This window comes from Rhyacophila brunnea, unplaced genomic scaffold, assembly GCF_057557595.1.
Source record: "Rhyacophila brunnea isolate RB1 unplaced genomic scaffold, BYU_Rbru_1.0 scaffold_4, whole genome shotgun sequence".
In the NCBI taxonomy this organism is placed as follows: domain Eukaryota; kingdom Metazoa; phylum Arthropoda; class Insecta; order Trichoptera; family Rhyacophilidae; genus Rhyacophila; species Rhyacophila brunnea.
This window is the reverse complement of record NW_028233068.1, coordinates 30560141-30583803: the sequence shown is the minus strand read 5'-3', so window position 1 is coordinate 30583803 and position 23663 is coordinate 30560141. Positions and strand designations below refer to the sequence as shown.

Here is a 23663-nt window from a genome sequence, read left to right as displayed (position 1 = left end):
AAAATAATAGCGATTTTTTACAGAACGTTCTTTTTGTGCGGAAAGCGAAAAATAAGGGAGCATGATAAATGAATAAACACTAGTTTATTGACAAAATATACCTAATATACTAATTAATAATGGTAGAACAAACTAACGTGATTATGGGCGCAAGGTAAGGTGGGGTGACATCAAAGCTGTGAAGTTTGAACTTAGAGACCAGCAGCCAGCTCAGTATTGCCATATTTTCAAAGTGGAATTATAGTACCGAGCCTCCAAAATTATAGTATTTCGGCAAAAAGTATAGTACGCGTTGAATGACGAATACTTTTCTGCATTTTCCAAAAATTACGCGTAAAGTAATTATTAACGTCACTTTTTTTTAGACAAAAATTCAAATGTAAAGTAATTAACGTCTAGTTTTTTTAGGCAAAAATTCAACTGTAATGTGATTAACGTCTCGTTTTTTTAGACAAAAATTGAAAATGTTAGGTGATTAGCGTCTCGTTTTTTAGATAAAAGTTAAAAAGTTAGGTATTTTAGTTCTCTCGAACAGCTTTAGCGCTATTTTTTTATCTATTTTTCCGAATTTTCAAAATTATAGTATTTTGGGCGTACTATACCTGTTTTATATCGTACATAGTACGCGGGCCAAAATTATAGTACAAATAATATAATTATAGTACGGTTGGCATCACTGGACCAGCCTTGAGTTTGAAAGGTACCATTGAATAATATTATACTATAGGTACTATTACAGCACTGACCTGCGCAGAAGCACACTTGCTTTCATGCGCACAGAATAGGACGTGTGTAAACGCTGTGTCTGTGTGTGAAAAGTCTGTTTTACACGATACAATAGTATATTTACCAAATAAATTGGACATATTTAGAGTTTTACAATGAATACCTACCACATCTCGATTGGAGTATTAAAAAAACCTTAAAGGTAAAGACAAGCACGAGAAATCATTGTTTTTAATTTTAATTCTGTACTATATAAAATACCTATATATACTTCTATACTATAATGTACGTAATTCTATAGTTTGTCTGCTAGATATCTACTTCGATTGAGTTACATCAAAATATATTTTTCTACAGATCAAAAGTTATTTCCAAACTGTATATTTCAGATAATATCAACATCTTCAATATGAACTAATATACTACTGAACGAAGGCTTCTTGCAGCTAACTTCGTTTCTACTGATCCTCGTTGCCACATATTCCGGCAGAACTTAACTATCCCGTCGATACAGCTGTCTTTCGCTACGTGCCCTACCTACCCATAAAATTAAATTAATACATTTATTAATTCACGCGGGCACTTAATATTTTGGCATTTTCTAATAATAATGGTGTAGATATCTGTATATCCACGATATTATCTGAAATTATTTTAATAACACACTCATAACTTCTGATGCGCCTAAAATAATTTTGATAGACAATTAATTTGCTTCGGTATTCAAGGTGTACCGAAGTTTGCATAAAACCACAATATACGGAACAGTGCGACCCTTCATTTTGGCTAACCTAGGTAGTACGTCTCACGGCCATTTCGGTAACTAAAAAGCCACCCACCTCTGCTCTTTCACGCAGTGTTGCCAACCGTACTATAATTATAGTATTTGTACTAATAATTTTGGTCCGCGTACTATGTACGATCCAAAACAGATATAGTACGCCCAAAATACTATAATTTTTAATATTGCTATAAATATGTAAAAAGTACTAAAATTTCGATATTTCCGTTCAATAAATTGGTGCAAAGTACTATAATTTCACAATATAAGAAGACTTGGAGGACTTGGAATAAAAATTTCTCGAAAAACGTAAAAAAATCCCTTGACTTTGGTTTAAAATGAAATTTCTTGAATTCTTCGGTAAGCATTTTTGGTCGGAAGAGGTATCAAAATAAAAAGGGGTCTCGGAGTTTCTCAATTTCTCCGTTATTTTTTTATAAGAAACAAAAAACCTCTACATTTTCAACAGATGAGAACGCGTAATATGTGTATTCCCCAATTAATACTATAATTTTGGAGGCTCTGTACTATAATTCTACTTTGAAAAGATGGCAACACTGCTCACGTAGCAATGGTTCGTTTCATTGAACCTGAATAAAACAAATCAAATGGCACCGTTTGATTTGTTCGATTTTGGACCGTTTGGCAGAATGTCCACGGGAACACTTTTCTGACGACTAATTAGTGTTGCCAGTACTTAAAATTAATTCAATAACACATTAGAAAACAGAAATACATTTATTGAAACGTCAACTTGTTATGCCGGCGCTCCATTGGCACGCAAGTCAGACGATTTACAATCTTCGGACTTTTTTTTTCGCATGGAGCACCCCAGATCTGCGGACTTTTCAATCCGCAGACCAGGCTCGTTGGATTTCAAACAAGTTTGATATTTTACTCTCCGAGTTGCCAGACTTCGTCCGTCGATCACAATGCAAATTCGATTTGCCATTAATACGCGATCATTCGGACCGAAAAAAAATCTGTAATTTTATTGTTTTAAACATTTTCATTGATTAATTTTTTAATTTACACAATAATTAGAAAATGAGAGATTTATCAATTATTTTTTTATTTGTACCTATTTATTAAATTCATAAAATAAAACGTTAAACTTGTGTTGTTTTCACTGCTATATTATGTTATGCAAGTCTACGTATAAATAACACAAAATTATAGGATTATCGGAAGACATTACGATAATCGCAACTTTTGACAGCTCGACTTTTTTATTCGTTCGTTGATCAGTAGCAGAGTATAGACAAATCGGACAATTTATTGTCCTCGGACTTTTGGCTCGCCAATAGAGCGCTGGCATTATGAAATTCTAGCCTATCGTCGTCTACAATAACACAAATTTAACAAACTGTCGTATTTATTTATTTAAAATGTACAAAATATAAATAATAATGCTTCATGAATAGGTAGCCATTTAGTTCATTTATAAGATTTATAGGTACCTATGACAAAAGTTTTTAAAAATTACTTTTGCCTAAAGCTTTTCACAATTGCCCACTTGTTAGTTTGTATTCATGTCGACAGTATGATATTGTGACTTCGACGACAATCGAACATATTAAATTGATAAAATTCGTTAGGTACCTTATAATTAATAATATCAAACCTGATCATTCCGGGTTGATTTGACAGTTTGTAGTTAAGAATCTCCTTTACAAAATATACGTAAATAAAATGAAAATAAATTCTTGGTCTGACATGATAATAATAAAATTATAAGTACGTAATTATATTAAATCGAACTCTTTGCATAGAAAATATGGCTGGATTTTGGGATAATAAGACCAAAAGCGGCTTCTTGTTCGCGTATGGTTAGTTATGAATAATAGGTATTGATTATTAATCTGTAATATACATAATTCAAGTGAACTCCTATGGTGTAAATGTCTAAAATATTAATATGAACATCTCACGATATATAAATGCTGAATAATGCCTATCATCACTTTGACAGATCGTCATTAGTCTTTGGATCGTCCGAATCGGTTTGACGTTTCATGGCAAACCATTTCTGATGGTCCGAGAACGGTTTGGTTTGCAATGATACACTGAACCAAACGTCAAATCTCAAACCATTTCCGGTCTACTTTCTACTCATACAATTTGTACGTATATTGTCTATGGTTTAGCTTGATTTGTTTCGTTAAATTCGTTCAGGTTGAAAGATACGAACTTCGAGCTCGTGGCTCCTAGCATTCTCGCCCTTCCGTTATGTTGTGAGCTTGTGTTGCACTAAAACTCCGTAGTATTTTGTAGTCATCAATGAAAAAAATAATCTTGAATAAAAATATATCGGATAACCAGATTTGTTGTGTCATTAAACCGCATGACACGAATAACAAATTGGGACTATGGTACAAACTAGGTATTTGATGGAAATCAATGCTGGATTTACTTTTGGGACAAATATGTATCTACGAAAGATACGATCTAGAGCTACGAAATGGGTCCACGAAATTTTTATGCGAATTATTGGTTACGGCTTCGGGCTTTCTATTGTATGTGGGCCCGAGAGAGTCATGTACCTATAGACAAAATCTGCAACAGCGCTACGTATCGGCCAAAGTCACAAGGAGAATAAATATTTTTCTAATAGGTACCTAGGTATTATTATAATTGCGGCTATTAGCAAAAAAATAGTACCTAACCAACCAATAAAATAATAAAGGGTATGTATCAAAGAGATTGGAAAAAGAGATCAATCTATTTAGTATGTATCATACAATGTATTATACATTATTGGTATCTTACTACCTACCTATTAAAACAATATTCGAAAATAAATTTGATGGATGATCTTGTAAAAATATATTGAGGAGGTATATATTGATTTTAAAATTAAAATAAATACCTATGACATCGAATCAAAATCTTTTTGAATCGAATGTTGTTTGCAAAAATAATTAACCTAACAAGTAATTTTTATTATAAACTTAGGTAGGTACCTAGGTATATTATCTTTTCTAAATCTCTTAAGGAAATTTTTAAATCACAGGAAGCTTAAGGCCGGGAATATACGAGTAACTTCGTGTTGCTGCTGCCGGCAGTGGCAACTCGGAGATCCCCAATTTTTCATACAAAACTCATAATAGACGCACACACAGCAACTCACTGCTGCCGACCTTGCAGTCGACGCGCTGCCCGGAACCGCCAAGTTGCCGCAGTTTATTTGTCGCCGTATTAAACATACACTCGGCAGCGCTGGCTGCCCGGTATAGAAACTCAGCCTCTACCACCTCTCTCTCCGCCTAATCATGCGGACCATCATTACAGTCCGAGTTTTTGTCAAAGATGGACGACAATAATTTTGACACGGATGCTTTTATAAGTGACATAAAAACTATGAGTGCAATTGGAATCTAAAATGTGATTTGTAAAATGTGCCGTCTAAAATGTGACGTAGTTGCATAAATAGAGTATGGAATTCACCATGTCCAGCCCTTTGAGTCGTGACAGGATGTATCCAAAATCTGCGAGTTTTTCTACGTCTTCTTTTACGTACCTACTAACAGAACAAGCAACAACACTTTCATAAACAACACAGCTTCTCCTTCAACATTCATTTTGGATATGAGTCGAGATTCGTTCGTAAACTCCAGCTCCCGCTGACACATTTTCTGCCAAGCACAGCAGCATATTGAGTTGCCTTGGTCGGCAGCCAGTGACGTCCCTAGACAAAATGCCGCCCTTAGGCAGCGCCAAAATGCCCCCACATTTTTTTTTACAATAGTTTTATCCTTTCATGACTCCAATATCCAAGAAATGTGTTGTATGAATACATTACTAACAAAATATATACCACTAAATGCCATCCCTGCTTCAATAGACAATTAATAGGTATTGCGAGTCCACAGTTTCAGATACATTTTAAAAATACGCCTGATAACTTCCAAAACTCGCGAGTGACTAGCAAACATTTTACAAAAAATTGAGTAATTATGTACCTAGATACCTATAATTCGCAAATCTGCACGTGGTACTGCTGTTAACCAAGGACGTGATGCATAAAGAAAACGGAAGTAAACTAAACATCGCGAACCCAACAAAACATTATAGACCTATTACAACTTTTATAGTAATTAATACATTTTGTTTCCAACCAGTAAGGCCTACCGCGCATGGACGATTACATAACCGGCCGGTAGCATTCGGACAATCGTTGGTTTGCTCGCGTATGATCCAATTTATTACCGGCCAGCATGTTTGAGCGCGCATGGCGTGATATACATCGGAGGCAATGCGCGCGCACTGAAGATATACCGAAAAATGGCGCACGTGATATGATAAGAAACGTCAAAATGGATTTTGTAGAGCTTATATAATATATATATATATATGTAGAGGTTTTGTATAGATTATCAATCTGTTTTAAAACGTGGGTGTAGGTATATATTATTAATTTATACAGAAAAAAACTGTAAAAATGGGACTGGTACGCGCATGCAAACCCAATAGGTACGCATCGATGAACTGTCAAATGTGGATCTCGTAACGGTTCGATGTATGCGTGCACTCCATACGACCGCGTCACTTGTGCATGCTTATGTGAGTACACCCTCGGCCGGCTATGACGTGTCATGTGCGGGCTCTCATTTAAAAGCATTGCCAATGGGGCCCCGGCCGGTTCGAATCGGTGTAAAATTTTGTGTCTGAACACAGATTTTCAACTCGGCCGTTCGTTTGATCGTCCATGCGCGGGGTTGCATTGCAATACGATGGTTACAACTCCTCGATTGTTGACCGTACTATAGTAAATCGTTCATGCGCGGTAGGCCTAAGATGAACTTTTTAATGGAAAGATAGTTCCGTTATTACTTAAGGTTCAAATAGACTATATGACGATCGGACACATATATGCTAAGAGCGTTTTAGTGGCTTTGATCAAATCTATGCCATTCCGACATATTATACATACATATTGTATGACAGCTATGACATCCTATTTACACTCTGTGACACACTGTGACATAGGACGCCAACATAAGAAACGGGTTTTTCGACATATATATGACCGATCGTCATAGAGTGTCTTTGAAGCATTAGTTTAGATGGCTATTTTTATATATACCTAATAATTCTCCTCGATTTTCCGCCTCCAAGCGACGCTCAATCTGCCTACCCCCACGGGACGGCACTGTTGGCAGCTCGTTTGCTGCCGATTTCGGCAGCACGAGTTGCTGTAGTCGGCTGCACGTTTGCTGCCAGCAGCAGCAACACGAAGTTGCCCGTATATTCCCGGCCTAAAACGCACATAAGTTTGTTTTCCAAGGAATATTTTTTTAATTTCCTGAAATTAATACCTACATGCAATTTTACCAAAGATTATTGTAAAACGTCGTAAAATATAATCTGAGCGATTTTGTCGGGGCGTTGTTTGTAGGTAGTGTTGCTACGTCAATGAACCATAGAGTCATAGTTCCGGCAAGATAAGATAAGAAGTAATACCAACTGTACGAAACGTAAACATTTGTCATATTGGAAAGAAGCGACATTTACTAGGAAGTGTATCAAATTTAGAGATTATCTCGGTTCTGCTTTAATTTTGGATACGTAAGTGTTGAATTTATATAAATTTCGATGATTAGCTTATTAAAAGCGATATTCTAACTCTTTACTGGCATGGAGATCGCTCAAACAGTACCGCTACTACCCGGGGATCCGCGCTTGATCGATCACATCATTTGCTTGTTGAAGTCTCAGGGACTATTTGACCAGGTTAGTTATTCGTTAGAAATAATCTCATTGAACCTCAGCCAGTAGAAATGGCAATGTTTTCAAATGTCTATATTTTTTTGGTTCCTGTACTAAATACTTCCCATACTTACCCATATAGATGGACACATCTATAAGTGCGTATAGCTGCCTTCTGTTTGTTTTCTTACTGCCTATCTATCGTACTTATTTCTTTTTGATTTGGTCGTTATGATACACAATCTCCAATAAAATAGCGGAGGTAACGAATCCATGCTTATTATTTTCTTTTGCACTAATGCTCCCGTGTCAACAAGATGCAATTTCGTTTACAAAACATTCAGTATAAATTTATTAGTAAGTATGTATTTTAACATTTTCACCTTTGCCCATATATAAATAATTATTTAGAATACAAAATTGTTTGTATTATCATGATTTTATTTTGTATCGTTATGCAAATGCTAGATATAAAACAGCATTTCAACATGACAGTGATACCTCTCTAATTAATTTGAATTGGTGTTTGTAATTTCAGGTGTTTTAATGTGATTGAAGATACATACTTAGATAGTGGTGCTTACTTATATTGTGTTTTTTTACAATTTTGTTTATTATGTAGAATGTTATTTGAATATCTATCTTTATTTTCTTTTATACCCCATTTACATGTGCATGTACTGTGCACAGTAAGAAAATGTATGGGGAAATATATATTATTCTGCAGTGTGCAAGATTGCGTGCATAAATCAAACAAGATTGGAAGATTCCAAATTGTGATGATTTATTGCGCGCAAGTAAGATTATTTTCGATCTGCGCCTGCTCAGTAGAGCGATCGTAGCGAACCTGCCGGCAAAAAAACGAACTACTCATTTTGAGCTCCGATTTTCAATACAACCTGTCAGATAGTAGTATAAAATGACAACATCGCGTCTCGCTTACTCTTAAAGAATGCGATTGGAGAGACAGTCAGCACTTTTACGTGTAACCAGTTATTGTCATAAATAAGCACAATTGCCGACAGTAATTCCATGCATGTGTTTAGGCGCTATTAAGTTCAGTAAGTGTCTAACCTACAATTTATAAGATGACCTTGCATCTCAAAATCCTGATGTGTAGGGGCGTCAAAAAAGTATCAAAGCTTTGAAGTATCAATACATTTAAACCGATAATTCGATATTTTGGCATTGATACTTTTCTTCTTTACCGGATACCAGTATAGGTACTTTTTTATGTATTGGTTCATTTAATACCCTTTATCTAGCTGGAATATTTAAATGCTGAATTACCATGCATTTGAATATTTTCAATATTTTAACCATTATTTTCAGTGTAATTTTACTTCAGTTGCAGCACAACATAATATAGATAAGAATTAGAAAGTCCGTTGTTCGCCAACGTAAGAATACAGATACACCATTTTAAAGTTGATAATTTGACAGTTGTTTTTGGAGTCGATGTGTCAATTTTTGCATGTTTTTTGTTAATACATATCTGAATGAATATGTACCGTGTAATGGGGTGAGATTAGACCAATGCTACGAGGGTGGGTCAATAATTCCTTAGAAAAAAGCATTAAAACAGTTTATTTTTGTATTTTTTTTTTATTTCTCAACATAATCTCCTTGGAGCTCAATACACTTGGTTAGACGTTTCTCAATTTTTTTTAAACCGTCAGAAAAATAAGTTTTCGGAAGGTCCTCAAAATAAGCATTTGTCCGATCGATGACTTCTTCATTTGAAAAAAAACGTTGTCCACTTAGCCATTTTTTTAAGTTTGGGAAAAGGAAAAAGTCACTGGGGGCTAAATCTGGCGAATACGGTGGGTGGTCGACCAATTCGAACTTCAATTCTTCAATTTTAGCCATTGATCGTAAACATGTGTGAACACGGGCATTGTCCTGATGAAAGAGGATTTTTTCCTGTTTAAATGAGGCCGTTTTTCTTCAATTTCGTTTTTTAGCTGGTCCAATAAAGATGCATAATAATCCCCTGTTTTTGTTTTTCCTTTTTCCAAATAGTCAACGAAAATAATTCCACGTGCATCCCAAAATACAGTAGCCATAACCTTACCAGCTGATTTTACGGTTTTCGCCTTCTTTGGACATGGTTCGCCTTTCGCAATCCACTGCTTTGACTGTTCTTTCGTCTCGGGAGTATAGCGGTGTATTCATGTTTCATCTACAGTCACAAAGCGACGAAAAAATTCATCCGGATTGCGTTGCATGAGCGACAACAGGGCTTTAGAGGCCACCACCCTATTGCGTTTATTGTCGACTGTGAGCAAACGCGGCACCCATCTTGCAGAAACTTTTTTCATGCCCAATTTGTCATGTAAAATAGAAATGACGCTACCTTTTGAGATCCCTGTAACCTCAATTATCTCACTCAACTTTAATCTTCGGTCACTTAACACCATATCGTGGATTTTATTGATCATTTCTGGTGTAGTCACCTCTACAGGACGTCCTGAGCGTGGTTCATCCTTTGTTGATGTACGACCACGTTTAAATTCATTTAACCAGTTATAAATAGTTGCAAGTGAAGGAGCAGATATGCCGTGAACTAAATCCAACTCATTTTTTATTTCCTTTGCTGTTAACCCTTTTATATTAAAATGTTTAATAACAGCTCTCTAAACTCAATTTTCTCCATTTTTGTAAACAAGCAAATTTTTTTTTTAAATGTACGAAAATAAAAAACAACCCGACCAATCTGATTGAAACTTCGCAGCATACTGAATCGGTAGTGCCGCTGCATGAAAACAAACCGCTTACAGTACTAGTCGCACCATCTGTCGGCTTTTCTAAGGACTTATTGACCCACCCTCGTATTTTCTAAACTTTTTGTACCTAATTAATGTTTTAGTTTCATTTTTAGTAAATAAATTGCATGACTATATAAATGTAGTACTTATGATTATTGTTTTTCATAATTAATAATCTGTATTTTTGTTTAAAAAGTGTTAAAATTTTTTTTTAAAAGTGTTAATATTTGGGTATCGATCTTGCAAGTATCGATATGATACCGATACCTAGTATCTTCAATACTTTTTTTTTGTTGGTACATGGCCCCTATTGATTTATCATGTTATAAATTAATAACATAACAACACACGCGCGGCATAAGCGTCGGACTATAAAGCCGTGGGTCCCAGGTTCGAATCCTGGGTCTGGCAAGTACACATATTGTTTTTCAATTTGTGTGTGTCAGGGTATGGACCTAATAGGTTGAGCAAGTGGCTGACATCCATTTCTCGTAAAAAACAAATTCTGTCAATACAAACCTCCACTCTGTGGAGGCCCATATGATCCTATCAGGATCGGACATGGTCGAAAAAAAAAAAAAAAAAAATTAATATTTGTGCTAGGTATACCTATTATGTCCTTCTCAATAATTTCAAATGGTTACTTGGTTGATAGTATCTGCCTATAAGTGCTATGAAAACAATTTGGAAATATATTATTTTCTCTTGCATATTTCGACACCTCCTACGTAAAAGGTCGTAACTGCGTTTTTGATATTTTGACTTGATTGCCTTTATTAATTAATAATTTTAAAGATACTAAAACAATGATAGGTATCGAAATATAAACAAATTCAATTGCCTTTATTAATTAATAATTTTAAAGATAGTAAAACAATGATAGGTATCGAAATATAAACAATTTCAATCAATATTGTATAGGTATAATTAAAAATTTACTGTTCCAGCATTTCAATTAACGTTTTAGTGTCATTCAAATTTATTGAAATCATACTACTGAAAAGTTACCATTTTGCAGTTCCGACCTAAAGTATATGTAGGGGGTGTGGTTTCATTTTATCATAATTCTTCTGTAATTTGAAAACATAATATCTCAGTATGATATAAAAATCAACATATTGAAAGTTTATGTAAAAATATCTGCCAGGTATTGAATAATTATCATATTTATTATTCATAATTTAATGAATTATTCATTCAACTAATGTTTCAGTATTAATAATTTGTGCAATGATATTAAATTATAATTATGTTCATATTTTGATGCATCCATTCACTCGTAAACAACATAGAAATATGATGGATGATGAAATGAAAATTCAAGGCAGCAACTATTTAATGCTAGATTTATCTGAACTGATGGATTAATGTCACTTCAATATACAGTCGAACTCGGTTATTATGATCTCGGACGTAATGAAGAAATATTCGTTGACATTTAGTTTATGATTTTCTCCATACATTTATTCACTGTTATAACGAGCAACTTATCGGATATACCGAGTTAAAATACTGTTAATGTGTCGATCGTTTAAAAACATTTCGACCCTAAGCAATAAAATCCGATCGAACAGGATGCCGCCGTTAAGTTAAGTCTCTAATTGTTGTTTTCGCCGACAATAATGAAAAAGTATCCATACACATGGTTGAAAAATCCAAGGTTTGTGAAGTCCGTAGGTATCTACCAGCGTTCATTACAATAAACAACTTCTTTTGTAGTTTATGAAGGCCATGTTTGTTTCGAGGCTTTTTACGATGGTTTTCAGATTTTTTATTTTCGACTTTTTTTTGTTGGGACCGCTCATTTAAAAATACCTATTCTCTGATACAACAAGTACCGCTTATAACAAGCAAATTCAGTCGGTCCCATCTTCCTCGTAATAACCAAGTTCGACTGTAGTCACATTTGCCCACAGTGGGGTAGCAGCTAGATCAATATCCTGGTGTTCTTTGGGCTGTGAGCTTGAGTTCTGAGAATTGGACAAATTCATATGTTCTTTATAAATCAATATAATTATGTGATTGAATCCAGCGTTTAGCAACTGCCATCAATATTGAGTGCATGGTTCATTTACATGACAAACTTTAATGCATATTATTATCATAGAGACGCAACTATTGAAAATAACATTATTTAACACGTGTTTATCCCATATTTTTCAACATTCGACATAAGACATCCGTAGCCTATAACACACCCAGTAGGGTAAGCCAGTCCCTATTAATTTTGTGTTCTCTGGTCTTTACCCTTTTGAGTTGTGAATGGTTAGCAACTAATTTGTAAGACATATTAAGAATCTTTTACATTATAAAGTTCCATATGCTCCATCTTATGTGTATGATATCCTTTTTTATATTATATTCACATATCACAGTTGACTCTCAAATTACCTGAGTCGTTTTAACAGGGCAGCAGATTAACTGACATATTTCCTGGCTGTGCGATTATTATTATTCTCAATTGTTTAATTAATGATATCGTATTGTGATTGACGTAACATATTGAAAAATAAACGCTTTCTAACTTATTGTAATTATCTGAAATTTTGCTTCAATTAACATTGTGAATAGGCCGTGTTGTCTCTCATTGGTGTTTTCAATTGATTATTTATCTCCCAGTGTATAATTAGTATTATTTACCATCATGGTGCCATTAATTATTTATTTTAGTTCCGCAAGGAGTGTATCTCGGATGTAGACACGAAGCCTGCCTACCAAAATTTACGACAGCGAGTTGAAGGTTCAGTAGCCGGATTTCTAACACACCAAAAATGGAAACCAGATTTGAATAAGAACCAACTAAGAGAGAAACTCAGGAAGCATATTCTAGAGTGAGATTGATTTTTAATTGTCATTATAAATATGTATGGGTTGGCTTTCTAAAAAGTTTATCAATATCAATCGAGTATGCTTTCAGTTTTGTCGATCTACTATTAAACCACTGTTACCCATATCCTATTTGTTTATGTTTTTCCAGTTCGAAGTTTTTGGATCAAGGCGTTGAAAGAATAGTTGACCAAGTGGTGAATCCAAAGATATCTTCGGTATTCATACCGCAAGTGGAAGAGGTCGTTTACAAATGTTTTGGCTTAGAAAAGCCCAATAGACCCAACACTAGTCACCTTGATGAAGCGTACGATTCAACATCGGGCTTGCAATTGTCTACTGGTGATCTGCTACCGAACGATTTAGAAGCCGTCAGTCCGGACTCGGAAAAATCTCAAGATTGTGCTGCCGCTAATCCGGTTGCTCCGGTAGACGAAGAGGAAGTCGTCGCACCCGGGGAGGAAGAAAATATTACGGTTTGCCAAGTGGATGACAGTATGTTGAAAGTTGAAACGGTACCGTTGAAAACGGATACTCCTTATGAATCGGATGATTCTGATACTTCTAAAGATGAAGAATTCGAATCGCCCGCATTTGAACCGATTGAAGGTGGCTTCAAGCAAGAAAACAGTCCAAACAACTCACACTTATCGGGGATAAGCGACCTCACCTCGCACGATTCTAGCGATAGTTCAAATGACAAAGACAAAATGGTAGATGAATCCGGAAAGCCTGACATGCAAAATACAGATTCACAGCTTTCCCAAGTGTCTAGCGATTCTAACTTATCTGTTGATGGCAATCATTCTGGTAGTAAGCCGGGTGATGGTAAATTTAATATCTCAACCGGCGATGATGACAATAAAGTGCTGAAAATTGAATCTTCCGACACCAGTAACACTCCGTGCTATAAGTTTAGTAATGATGATAATTCATCTGATGCTAGGCAGAGCTTTGATAATTCCGATAAAAAGATGGAAGTTGTCGGTCAAGAGAGTGATGTGTTTGAAGATAGCAGTGCCGATGGGATATTCACTAAGAATGTCGCGACCGACCCAAGTAGTGATGATGTTATGAAGAACATTAGCAGCAGTGAAGCCATAGAGGCCGTTACCCATCACAGATCTAGCATTGAATCGAAAACTTCTACTGAGAGTGTGAAGGATGCTGTCAATATAGACATGTCGATTGATTCTGAATCCAAGTCGAGTGATGTATCAGCAGATAATACAAAAAGTGGAGCGTTCGACTTTGAAATGAATTCTTTTGAAAACAGACTGACTGCCGAAGAACGCAGCATGGATGCAGACGATTCCAGCAGTAATGATTTGAAAATTGACCTGCAAGCTGCAGTATCTGAAGAAGTTGACGATTCAAGTAGCAATGGCTTAAAAATTGATCTAAAAGAAACGGTTCAAAGTGATCTTGAAATGAAAGAAGAGCCTATGCAAGATGTGGAAATGAAAATGAAATCGCCGAGCGATGAACACTTTCATAAGTCTAATAAAGACAGAGATGAAGAAAGCGATAGGTATAAAATTAAATCAAAAGACGGTGATAGAAAATTATCCGTCAGTCATAGTCATAGCAAAGATCATCATAAAGATAAAAGAGACGATTCCAAGCATCACTCCAAAAGTTCTAGACATTCCTCTAGTAGCAGACGAGATTCTGAAAGAAAACATAGCTCGTCATCATCGCATGACAAAAAAGACAGTTCCCGCTCTAAGAGCAGTTCTAAGGATTCTCAATCAGCCGAAAAGGACAAGTATACCAAGTCGTCTAGTAATGGAGAATCCTCTTCGAGAAAGGAGAGGCTTTCGTCTGGACACAGGAGCTCTACTTCTCATAGACATTCATCCAGTAGTTCCAGACATCATTCGAGCAGCTCCAAATACCACTCTGATGATATTTCTAAACCCAGGCACTCATCGTCATCTGATAAGAATGAAAAGAGTTCACCGCAGCATAGTGATAAGGGTAGGCACAGTTCCGGACAGGGTTCATCACAGAGAGATCGAAAACATTCTACGCAGGTCGATGAAAGGCGAAGAACGTCATCTTCGAATTCGACGAGTGATAAAAAGCAAGACGACAAGAAAAGCAAAAGCAAATCTTCCAAAGATGATCATTATAGTTCATCCGGCAGAGGAGGAAAACCCAGGCGGTCAACTGACAGAGATTCAAATGATGGAAACAATGGTTCTACCAATAGGTCTCAATCTCACTCGACCGGCTCATCGGGTGCTCATAATAACACTTCCAATAAGAGCAACAGTAAATCGTCCACCTCTGGAACTGATAATGGATCTAGTGGAAATTCTTCTTCAGGAGGTCAAAGTAATTCACTCAATGAAACTACCATTAACATTACTAAAGGAAGCTACATCAAGTCAGAATTCAATATGTTTCAACCTATCGTTAAAAAACCAACCTTGGCTGAACTACACCTGATGAACAGATCACCCGAAGCAGCTGTCAAAAAGCCCGTTGTTCACGTTGATAGTCAACTCAATCCGGTAAAAGTAGAAGAGCAGTTGGTGGAACCGGCGCCTCCGGCAGTGGCCGTTGCAGTGCCACCTTTGAGAAAACCTCGTTTTGCATCCAATGTGTTTGAAGCTCGCAAGTTGATGAAGGTTCGGAAGCAGATGGAAAAAATGGAAAGAAGAAAACAGCAAGAAGCCACTAAACTCCTTGAGGAACAGCAGAATATTCCGAAAAGTGAGAGTCAAGTGTTTTCTGGACTATCGGGACCAGAACTCGAGTTTGCATGTGTGAAAGGTTACAGTAACAATTCACATGTGAAAGAAAGTCGGATGCATCAAAATTATGCAGTCAATCGAAAGGATAGCATCGACGATGTTCCCGATCTTCTGTATTTCGATAACAATCCTAAATCGAAGGCACAAATTGATTATGAGCGTGCTATTAGATGCCTGAAGAAATATTTGGCAGTTTACAGTGGTGTTTCTGAAAAAAAGCAAACTGTGCTTCATCTAATCAAATGTGATAACGGTCTCGAAGAAGCTTTCAAGAGATTGAGCACAAAGGATCATAAGATTAAGACTGTAAATTTACGTCAAAACGGTGCTATCGCTAAATGGACACCATATAAAAGAGTGAAGTCTAAAGCAAAATCTCAAAACGAGTCTAATTCCGATTTGAAGATACCAGAGAGTTTACAGTTTGGTAAAATGATATCTAATTTTGTTTTCGATCAAGCTAATTCGTTTATGAACAAAGAACCATTTGTCGAGCTTGAGAATCTATCAAGTAAAATGATTACCAAAATGAAGGCCACTCCCAACACACCGAAAAAGAAAAAGGCCACGACAGCAGTCAACGATACACGGAATGAATATTGTAGAGATGCGGAAGACATTTCTGATTTTAATCAGTCTTTCAGTTACAATGATTATTATGACGGTTGTAATGATTATTATGGAGAGTTTGATGATAGTGTACTGCAAGCTTCAAAGCAGGATATCATGGAGATAATTTTAGGCAGCGGAGTGAACTTCGATTCAGCGATTATCGATATGAAGCGTTTGCATCATTTGAATTCGGACATATCATCGACGTCAACTTTGCAGAGCAACGTAGATCTCTGCAATGGAAAATTGTTGACAGTGGCGATTCGCTCGATGGACAGTGTCCCCGCCAAGGGCAGAAAGCGTAATGCATCTGTACATTTTGAGGATGATGTTATGCCAAAATCGAAAGTCAACCACAATAACAATTTTAAAACTGACTGCACAACGCCTAAGAAAAGAAAACTTTCGGAGAGAACCATGCAAGGTATATAAATTAAAAAATTTACTTTAACTTTTTATGGTAATGTTAGCTTTGTATGTTATACTTGGATAGAAGGGGCGTTTTTTAATTTATCTACCTCAGTAAGAAAGTGATGCCAGATCAAAACATTTTTTTCAATAGTCCCTGACAGTTTAATGCACTTGGTCCACTTCTCCTACGATGTTAACCCTTTAGAAAGAAAATATTTGCGATATTGTTCTAAAAGTCAGGCCCTGACTTGGGCTTAACGCGTGTAAAACGCTGTTGTCAAAGTTTTTTTTTAAAAACAACAGGAAACAATCCAAGATAGCCAGGTCGGGACTGTAGGGTAGGTAGTAGTTTAGCTGCCGAAACCCACATCCTCAGATGGAAGCTTGCGCTTTTGTTGACATGTCCACCGAAGCCTTGTCATGAAGGAGCAGCATGCTTGAAGTGAACTTTCCACACTCTTTTCTTTGATGACTCCGGTAAAGTGATCGTTTTGTTTACTCCCTCCTGTTAAGATTGTCTTGTGTGGCAGTTGCTATGATCTTGATAGCAAATTTTTTCATCTTGAACTTTTTAGGAGTGGGGAAAGTTTTGTATTCTCGCTGTATATACTACCTCTATAATACACACATGTTTTATTACCAGTAAATAAATGATGAAAAAATACTCAGTTCTCACCCAGCATCTCCCAAGTTCCCCCATAGTCCAGTGCGTAAGGTGCTGGGCTTCGGGCTCGATGCCGGTGAGGTCACAATGTATTTATGTGCTTTTCTCAATCAGGGTTTTTGTTTCACTTCTATTACTAACTGCACTACTGTTTCACTACACTAATACTACTACTTCATTGGGCGTCATGGGCTGTTGTGCTATTAAAAAGAATATATTATTATATGTATTACGTATGTATTTTTTTTATTGTTGATTGAATTAAATTAATCGGCAATATTGATACATAGCGTCGTTTTGAAATGGTGTTAGCATTTACTTAAAATATTTTCCAATCGTGGCATCATTAGCCATCAGGCATCATCATCATGCACTTTCATATTTAGGCAGGTATATAAATTAATGAAAGTCAAAATAGCTAAAACAAATATTCATTTTAAACATACATAATTTGAAAACACATAACCACCAGAAAAAATTGTTTTGAAAAAGTACAACACCCAGCAGGATTCGAACCCGTGATTCACGCCCATGTGCTTGACCCCCAAGCTATACGTCTCCTATTTTAAATTGCAACGAAGTTAACTAGTGTTTTTTTATAGTACTCTGAAGCGTTTTCTATGAAATGATATTATTTACCTTCTATCTTATAAACCTTTTACATCTTTAAACTTTTTTAGGAGACAGTAAAAACAGTATAAATTTAGTTTTAAATAATGTTTCAAAATTCAAAAAATTAAATCAAAGAACAAATTCTATTAAAAATTACTGATTCCTGCTAAGGATCTACAAACTACCATAGGATGCCATTTTGAAAATCTTATTCGAATATCAGATTTTGTCCAGTTACGAGTCTTGGAAAAATCTAATTTTCGACCAAAATGGAATTTACGAATTTTATGAGATAGATTGACTATGTTGATATGTCACATATTTCTATCTGCCGAGAATCATATAGTATATTAGCTATTATTTTTTATTGTGTGACCAATATGGTGATGCCACAAACACATACATAATTATGGAATCATCAAGATGAAAATGATATGGGAATCACAAAATAGAATAGGGAAATAGAAGTTAGAGTGAGACGACGCAGCATTGGTGTACCTTGAATCTTTTGCAGTCTGTATAAAATATTACTATTTTATTCTGCCAGTTGTCATTTTGTAGCAATGCAAGTAGTTTGGATCATGTGACATTTTTTGTTTATTTTTGTTTTATTGTTTCAATAATGACAAAATAATGGGGCAAATTGGCATAATAGAGATGTTATGCACCATTACACAATTATTGTTTTGATTTTAATACATATTTTCTAAAAAAATATATATTATCTTTTCAAGAGACTCACTGTTCATGTAGTGGTAAATTCATTATAATTTTATAAAAAATCACTTGGTAATCACTACAATATATAAAAATGGTTACCAACATTTTTCATTTATATTGATATAGTAATGTGTTCGCTTACGAAGTTGTGAGTCTCGGGTTCGAATCCTGTTTCTGGCAACAATTTGCTACTTCACAGGATAATGAAATATTACTTTTATTGGTTATGCGTATATATTTTTCTCTAACACCTTATCAACAAAATGTGTTACTTTGTAATGCAATAACTCTTGCTGATGCTGAAAATGGCATAGTAGAAAATATAACCCCATAAGTAACTTATTTTTCCCAAAATATCCCCATTAGTCTTTTGGGTTAGCATCATTATGCATACTATTAAAAATAACTATTTTAGGAAATATTATATATATGTATGTATTTTTTATATTAACCTTATTAACTTAACTATTCTTCATTATATTTCTATAAAAAATCTTCTGTTGGATGGGAAGGAAAGATCATATGGATTTAAAGTTTTTCTATTACTAAGGTGGCTTTCAAAGGGTTTTCCAAGTTTTGGTACGAATTTCTTTTATAAATAAAACACACATATCGTTAACTTTTTGTGAATATGTTTATTTCAATCGATAATTTGGTCTTTGCAATTACACATGGAACATAATATCATACAAATGACCGCTCCAGGGCACCTTACAGCAAATGGATTTAAAGTTTTTCTATTACTAAGGTGGCTTTCAAAGGGTTTTCCAAGTTTTGGTACGAATTTCTTTTATAAATAAAACACACATATCGTTAACTTTTTGTGAATATGTTTATTTCAATCGATAATTTGGTCTTTGCAATTACACATGGAACATAATATCATACAAATGACCGCTCCAGGGCACCTTACAGCAAGTTGTTGCAAGTTGATGGCCATTTAAAGTTGCTAAGTCTTCAAATTAAATGGCCATCAAACTTTTTAATCAGCTTGCGAATAAAGCCTTCAGTTGGGTGATTATTTTTACCAAATTCTAACCTTAACTATTGATTGTACGATTTTTTTTGCATTGTGTGGTGGAGAAATGATCCATTGTGTTGAATGGTAGACTTTGAATTGACGATATATAAAAAAATATGCATGAAATATTTGACAGGCAACATATGACAGGACTGTGAAATTCGTACTACGAGTTGGATAAACCTGTATTTAATTTCATTTTTATTTCAACAATTATATTGCTTAATCATTCAATAACATTGCATACTTTATTTATCGCATCACAATTGCAGCATGATCATTAACCATTGTCACTCACTTTCATTAGAATCTCCGAGTAATCATTTCTCGCTTTGCACGACGGACAGAAAGGAAACTGTTGCACCTACTAACAATAAACTGTCTCCAAAACGAAATATACATGAGACAAATAATCACAGTGCAAACAAAGTTCGACGCATTGGCTTAACAAAACCCAAGAAGAGTCTAACAGGTGTGATGATTTTATCATTGGTGTTCTATTTGTATGTGTATATGTTATGCCGAATGTGCGAAATTGACTATTTCATGAAATGGGCAAAATTTTGCCTAAATCATGAAAAATGCAAGCCCGTTGCCTTATTCATGAATTTGGCAAAATATCTGCCATGTGTGTGAATTCGGTAGCAATTTTTCTGCCTGGTTCATGCATTGGGCAAATTAGATAGTTGCGCTACGGTGGTGTTTTTTGCAACTAAACCAAATGTGTCAAATGCTCATGCATTGGTCAAAATAGATGGTCGCGCTCCGGTGATGTTTTTTGCAACTAATCAAACTAACCAAATGTGTCAAATGTCATTGATTATATAAAAATAAACCAATCAATAGCTACAATGACGTTCATATCCATTTACTATGCCCAAAAAAATCTAGAACTATAATATGATAACGGAAGAATTTTATTAAAAGGTATTTTCGCGATTTGATTCGTGTTTGGGTATCAATCTTGCAATGGTCGTTTGTTTGTTTGTGATAGTATAATTTGATAGTTTGTTGACACTTGTTAGCTAACCTCAAAATGGACATTCAGTTGAATTCAGAATTACAAAACATAACCTAACCTAACTTAATAATAATAATATTATATTATGTCCAATTATAACTAATAAAACCATCCGTATTAAATTTACTTTTTCTACTGTCATGTTGACAGTTTAAGAATTCCATACCCTGGCGAATTCATGCACTCGGCAGATAATTTACCTAATTCATGAATAAGGCAACGGACTTGACTATTACATGAAGTAGGCAAAATTTTGCCCATTTCATGTAATAGTCAATTTTGCACATTCGGCGTAACATATACATTTACATTCTTGTATTTTCTTCAATCCTCAGTACAATTAGTTTTGTTGTGAATTAATAAGGATTGCAATCCTGCATAGAATTTTAAATCCTAGAAAGATTTGTCAATCCGGAAAGAATTGTCAATACTGGAATTAATATTCTAGATCCTGAAATTGGAGAATTTATTTTTCATATTTATACCAAAGTAGTACATGTAAAAATCCATACATATCTTTTCAGCGACCTTTTTTTCTATAATTTGATTGAGTGATAGAGAAGCAGTTTTAGTTAATTCTGTAAAAAAAGTCAGTCACTTTCTTTTAAGTTATATTTCTTAAGTTTGCAAAAATACACTATTCTTGGTTAAAAAAAACTTCCCCGATACAAGTATTTTCAATTTCGGTATTTCAGGATTCAGAAATCGTTTGGGATTAGAGGTTCCAGGATTGCAAACTGTACTTACTATCAATAGAGTCTTCAAAAATATTAGACATAATCATTATGCCGTTGAAGCGATGTCAGGACACAAACATTATTCGGCCCCTTAGGATCAACGATACGTATCAAAATTTCCAGCGATTTTAAGATACTGTACTGGAAATAAAATAACATATTACGTTAAGTGACAAAGAGACTACTACAGATTCAAATAATTCTACAGATCAAAGATGGTTTAATAAGTGTCAGCCGAAAGAGTCTTATTAAAGTCAGTGTAATGTAAATTTACTTGTATTTGGTGTCTCTTGTAAAGTAGAGGAAAATGAGATACGTTTCTTCAGTCCTAAGGGGCCAAATTGTGCATGAATAAGATCATCGTTGGTCATTTTTCATCGGCATTCTAATTTGCTAAATTTCCTGCGGATGCTGGCAATTACTAACGTATTCTTGCCTTTATATGGCAAGGCATTCCGTATTTTATGCAATACTTAGTTATGTCACCTTCACTCTTTTCTGCTATGATATTGACCTTTATTTTCAATCTGTGATAACCTTTTCTTATGGTTACTCCTTGATTTGATATCCTGTGATGTTTTTATGAAAATATTAGTAACAGTTAGAAATCTAGAAATGTTTTACATTTATAAAATTTATCGTAATATTTTGTGAACATCCGTTTCTAGGCTTGACCAAAAGCAAAACAATGAAATCCCCCCTGGACATACCCTGCAGTCCAGAGAGCGATAAGTCTGTTGAGAATCACATCAACCACAACAGCAGCGGGAAGGTAAAGGGGTTCATGGGACGTACGGCGATGGCTGCCAACAGTTCGGGTGAAGCAGCACCGGCGCCGCTGGACCAGAGCACACAGCAGATGGTGAAGAGCATCGTCCGGGGATGTCTCGGCGATAACAACGTCTTCAAAACCAAATTTGTGGAACAGGGACAAAGGAAGATTGCTACAGGTTTTAAGAGATCCCATCATTGAAGGAATTATGTTGCAGCAATCAGGCAAGGATAGATTTCGTATTACTGCATCAGTCGAAGAGTCCAATTTCAACTGCCAAATACATAGTTATATGTATGTATGAAGTCAATTGTGTTTTTCTGTTTTATCTGTAGCATCTATAAGAATTGAATAATGTTTACTTGTTACTAATTTTTCATAATAACATATTTCCACTTCCGTGTCTCAAACCTATATTCAATAATGGATCAAATGATAATTATTGACTAGGTACTTAAAAACACAACATTTGACTGAAATATAAAGATACTTTTGCTAATAATTTGTGATGTATTGTGGATCGACTTAACTGAAAAGTGAGTGGTATATTATATATATAACAGTGGGTCATAATATTATTATGACTCATTGTTAATGTCTGATTAGATTTTGAGACTTCCCCTTGGCACTACGGTGAAAAATCATTTGTTATTCGATAAAAATTATGTTAACGAATTCAATTTTCGTTTCACTGTTGTCCAGATATCACAATATTCTCCTTCTACGATTGTGTTATCACAATTTAGTTTATCTGGAATTTGAATTCGGTATTTGCGCGGTTGGAGATCTTCCGTAGACAGAAAAGTGCTTAAAGTAAGATTTGTGTTAGGATTAATGCACATTATGATAAAGAATAATAAGATGAACAAAATTTAATGAAAGGTAGTATAATAAATCAAACAATTGTAAAATATAGATAATATTCTTATGAGTTCACAAAATTTACCCTATCAATCATGTTTTTCAATTTTATATAATATAAATAGATACATAATTAGATTTTTATTTTTTTCAGTAGATACGTCAATACCTTTCTCGGATTGGATTGTATTCTGCTTATTAGCTTTACTGTTCATTTTCTGCCATCACTACATGTGTGACGTTAAAAAACAAACGTGGCCATCTCCAGTCACTGACTTTTTTGAGATTTTTGGTTGGTATGACTGCTTGTGTTGTTTTATATAATAATATTCACTTCAGACATGTCTATCTCCTTATTTTCTGCTTAAAAAATCAAAATAAAAGTTGTGATTTTTTTCAAACTTAGTCATCTCCATTGACTTTTTATATCAAACGTGGTCACATTCGTCTTAGCCAATCACGACGTAGCACTTTTTCAGAATGGCCAATCATGTCGTGGCATTTTATCAATTATTTTTTTGCTTCATTCCATAATTAATAATAGTTTTTAATACTACTATTTTAATTATCTAGATAAATTATACAATCGATAAAAAGCGCCGCCTTTTGGGGTGCCGCTGGTTGAAAATTATTTTGTTGCTTCATTCCATAATTAATAAC

At 35.0% G+C, this 23663-nt stretch overlaps 1 protein-coding gene across 2 annotated transcripts; it reads left to right on the top strand.

Moving 5' to 3' along the window:
- Positions 1–6977: 6977 nt before the first annotated feature.
- Positions 6978–23042, top strand: LOC147067238 (uncharacterized). Of its 2 annotated transcripts, none has more exons than XM_085954992.1 (4): positions 6978–7075; positions 12655–12815; positions 12962–16608; positions 22039–23042. In XM_085954992.1, the coding sequence occupies exons 3-4, from the start codon at positions 13308–13310 to the stop codon at positions 22341–22343; spliced, it is 3606 nt and encodes a 1201-aa protein (XP_085811118.1). In that variant the 5' UTR covers positions 6978–7075; positions 12655–12815; positions 12962–13307; the 3' UTR covers positions 22344–23042. The 2 variants fall into 2 exon arrangements, with proteins under 2 accessions (XP_085811118.1, XP_085811117.1); XM_085954991.1 differs by having other exon boundaries at positions 6978–7240.
- Positions 23043–23663: the final 621 nt, after the last annotated feature.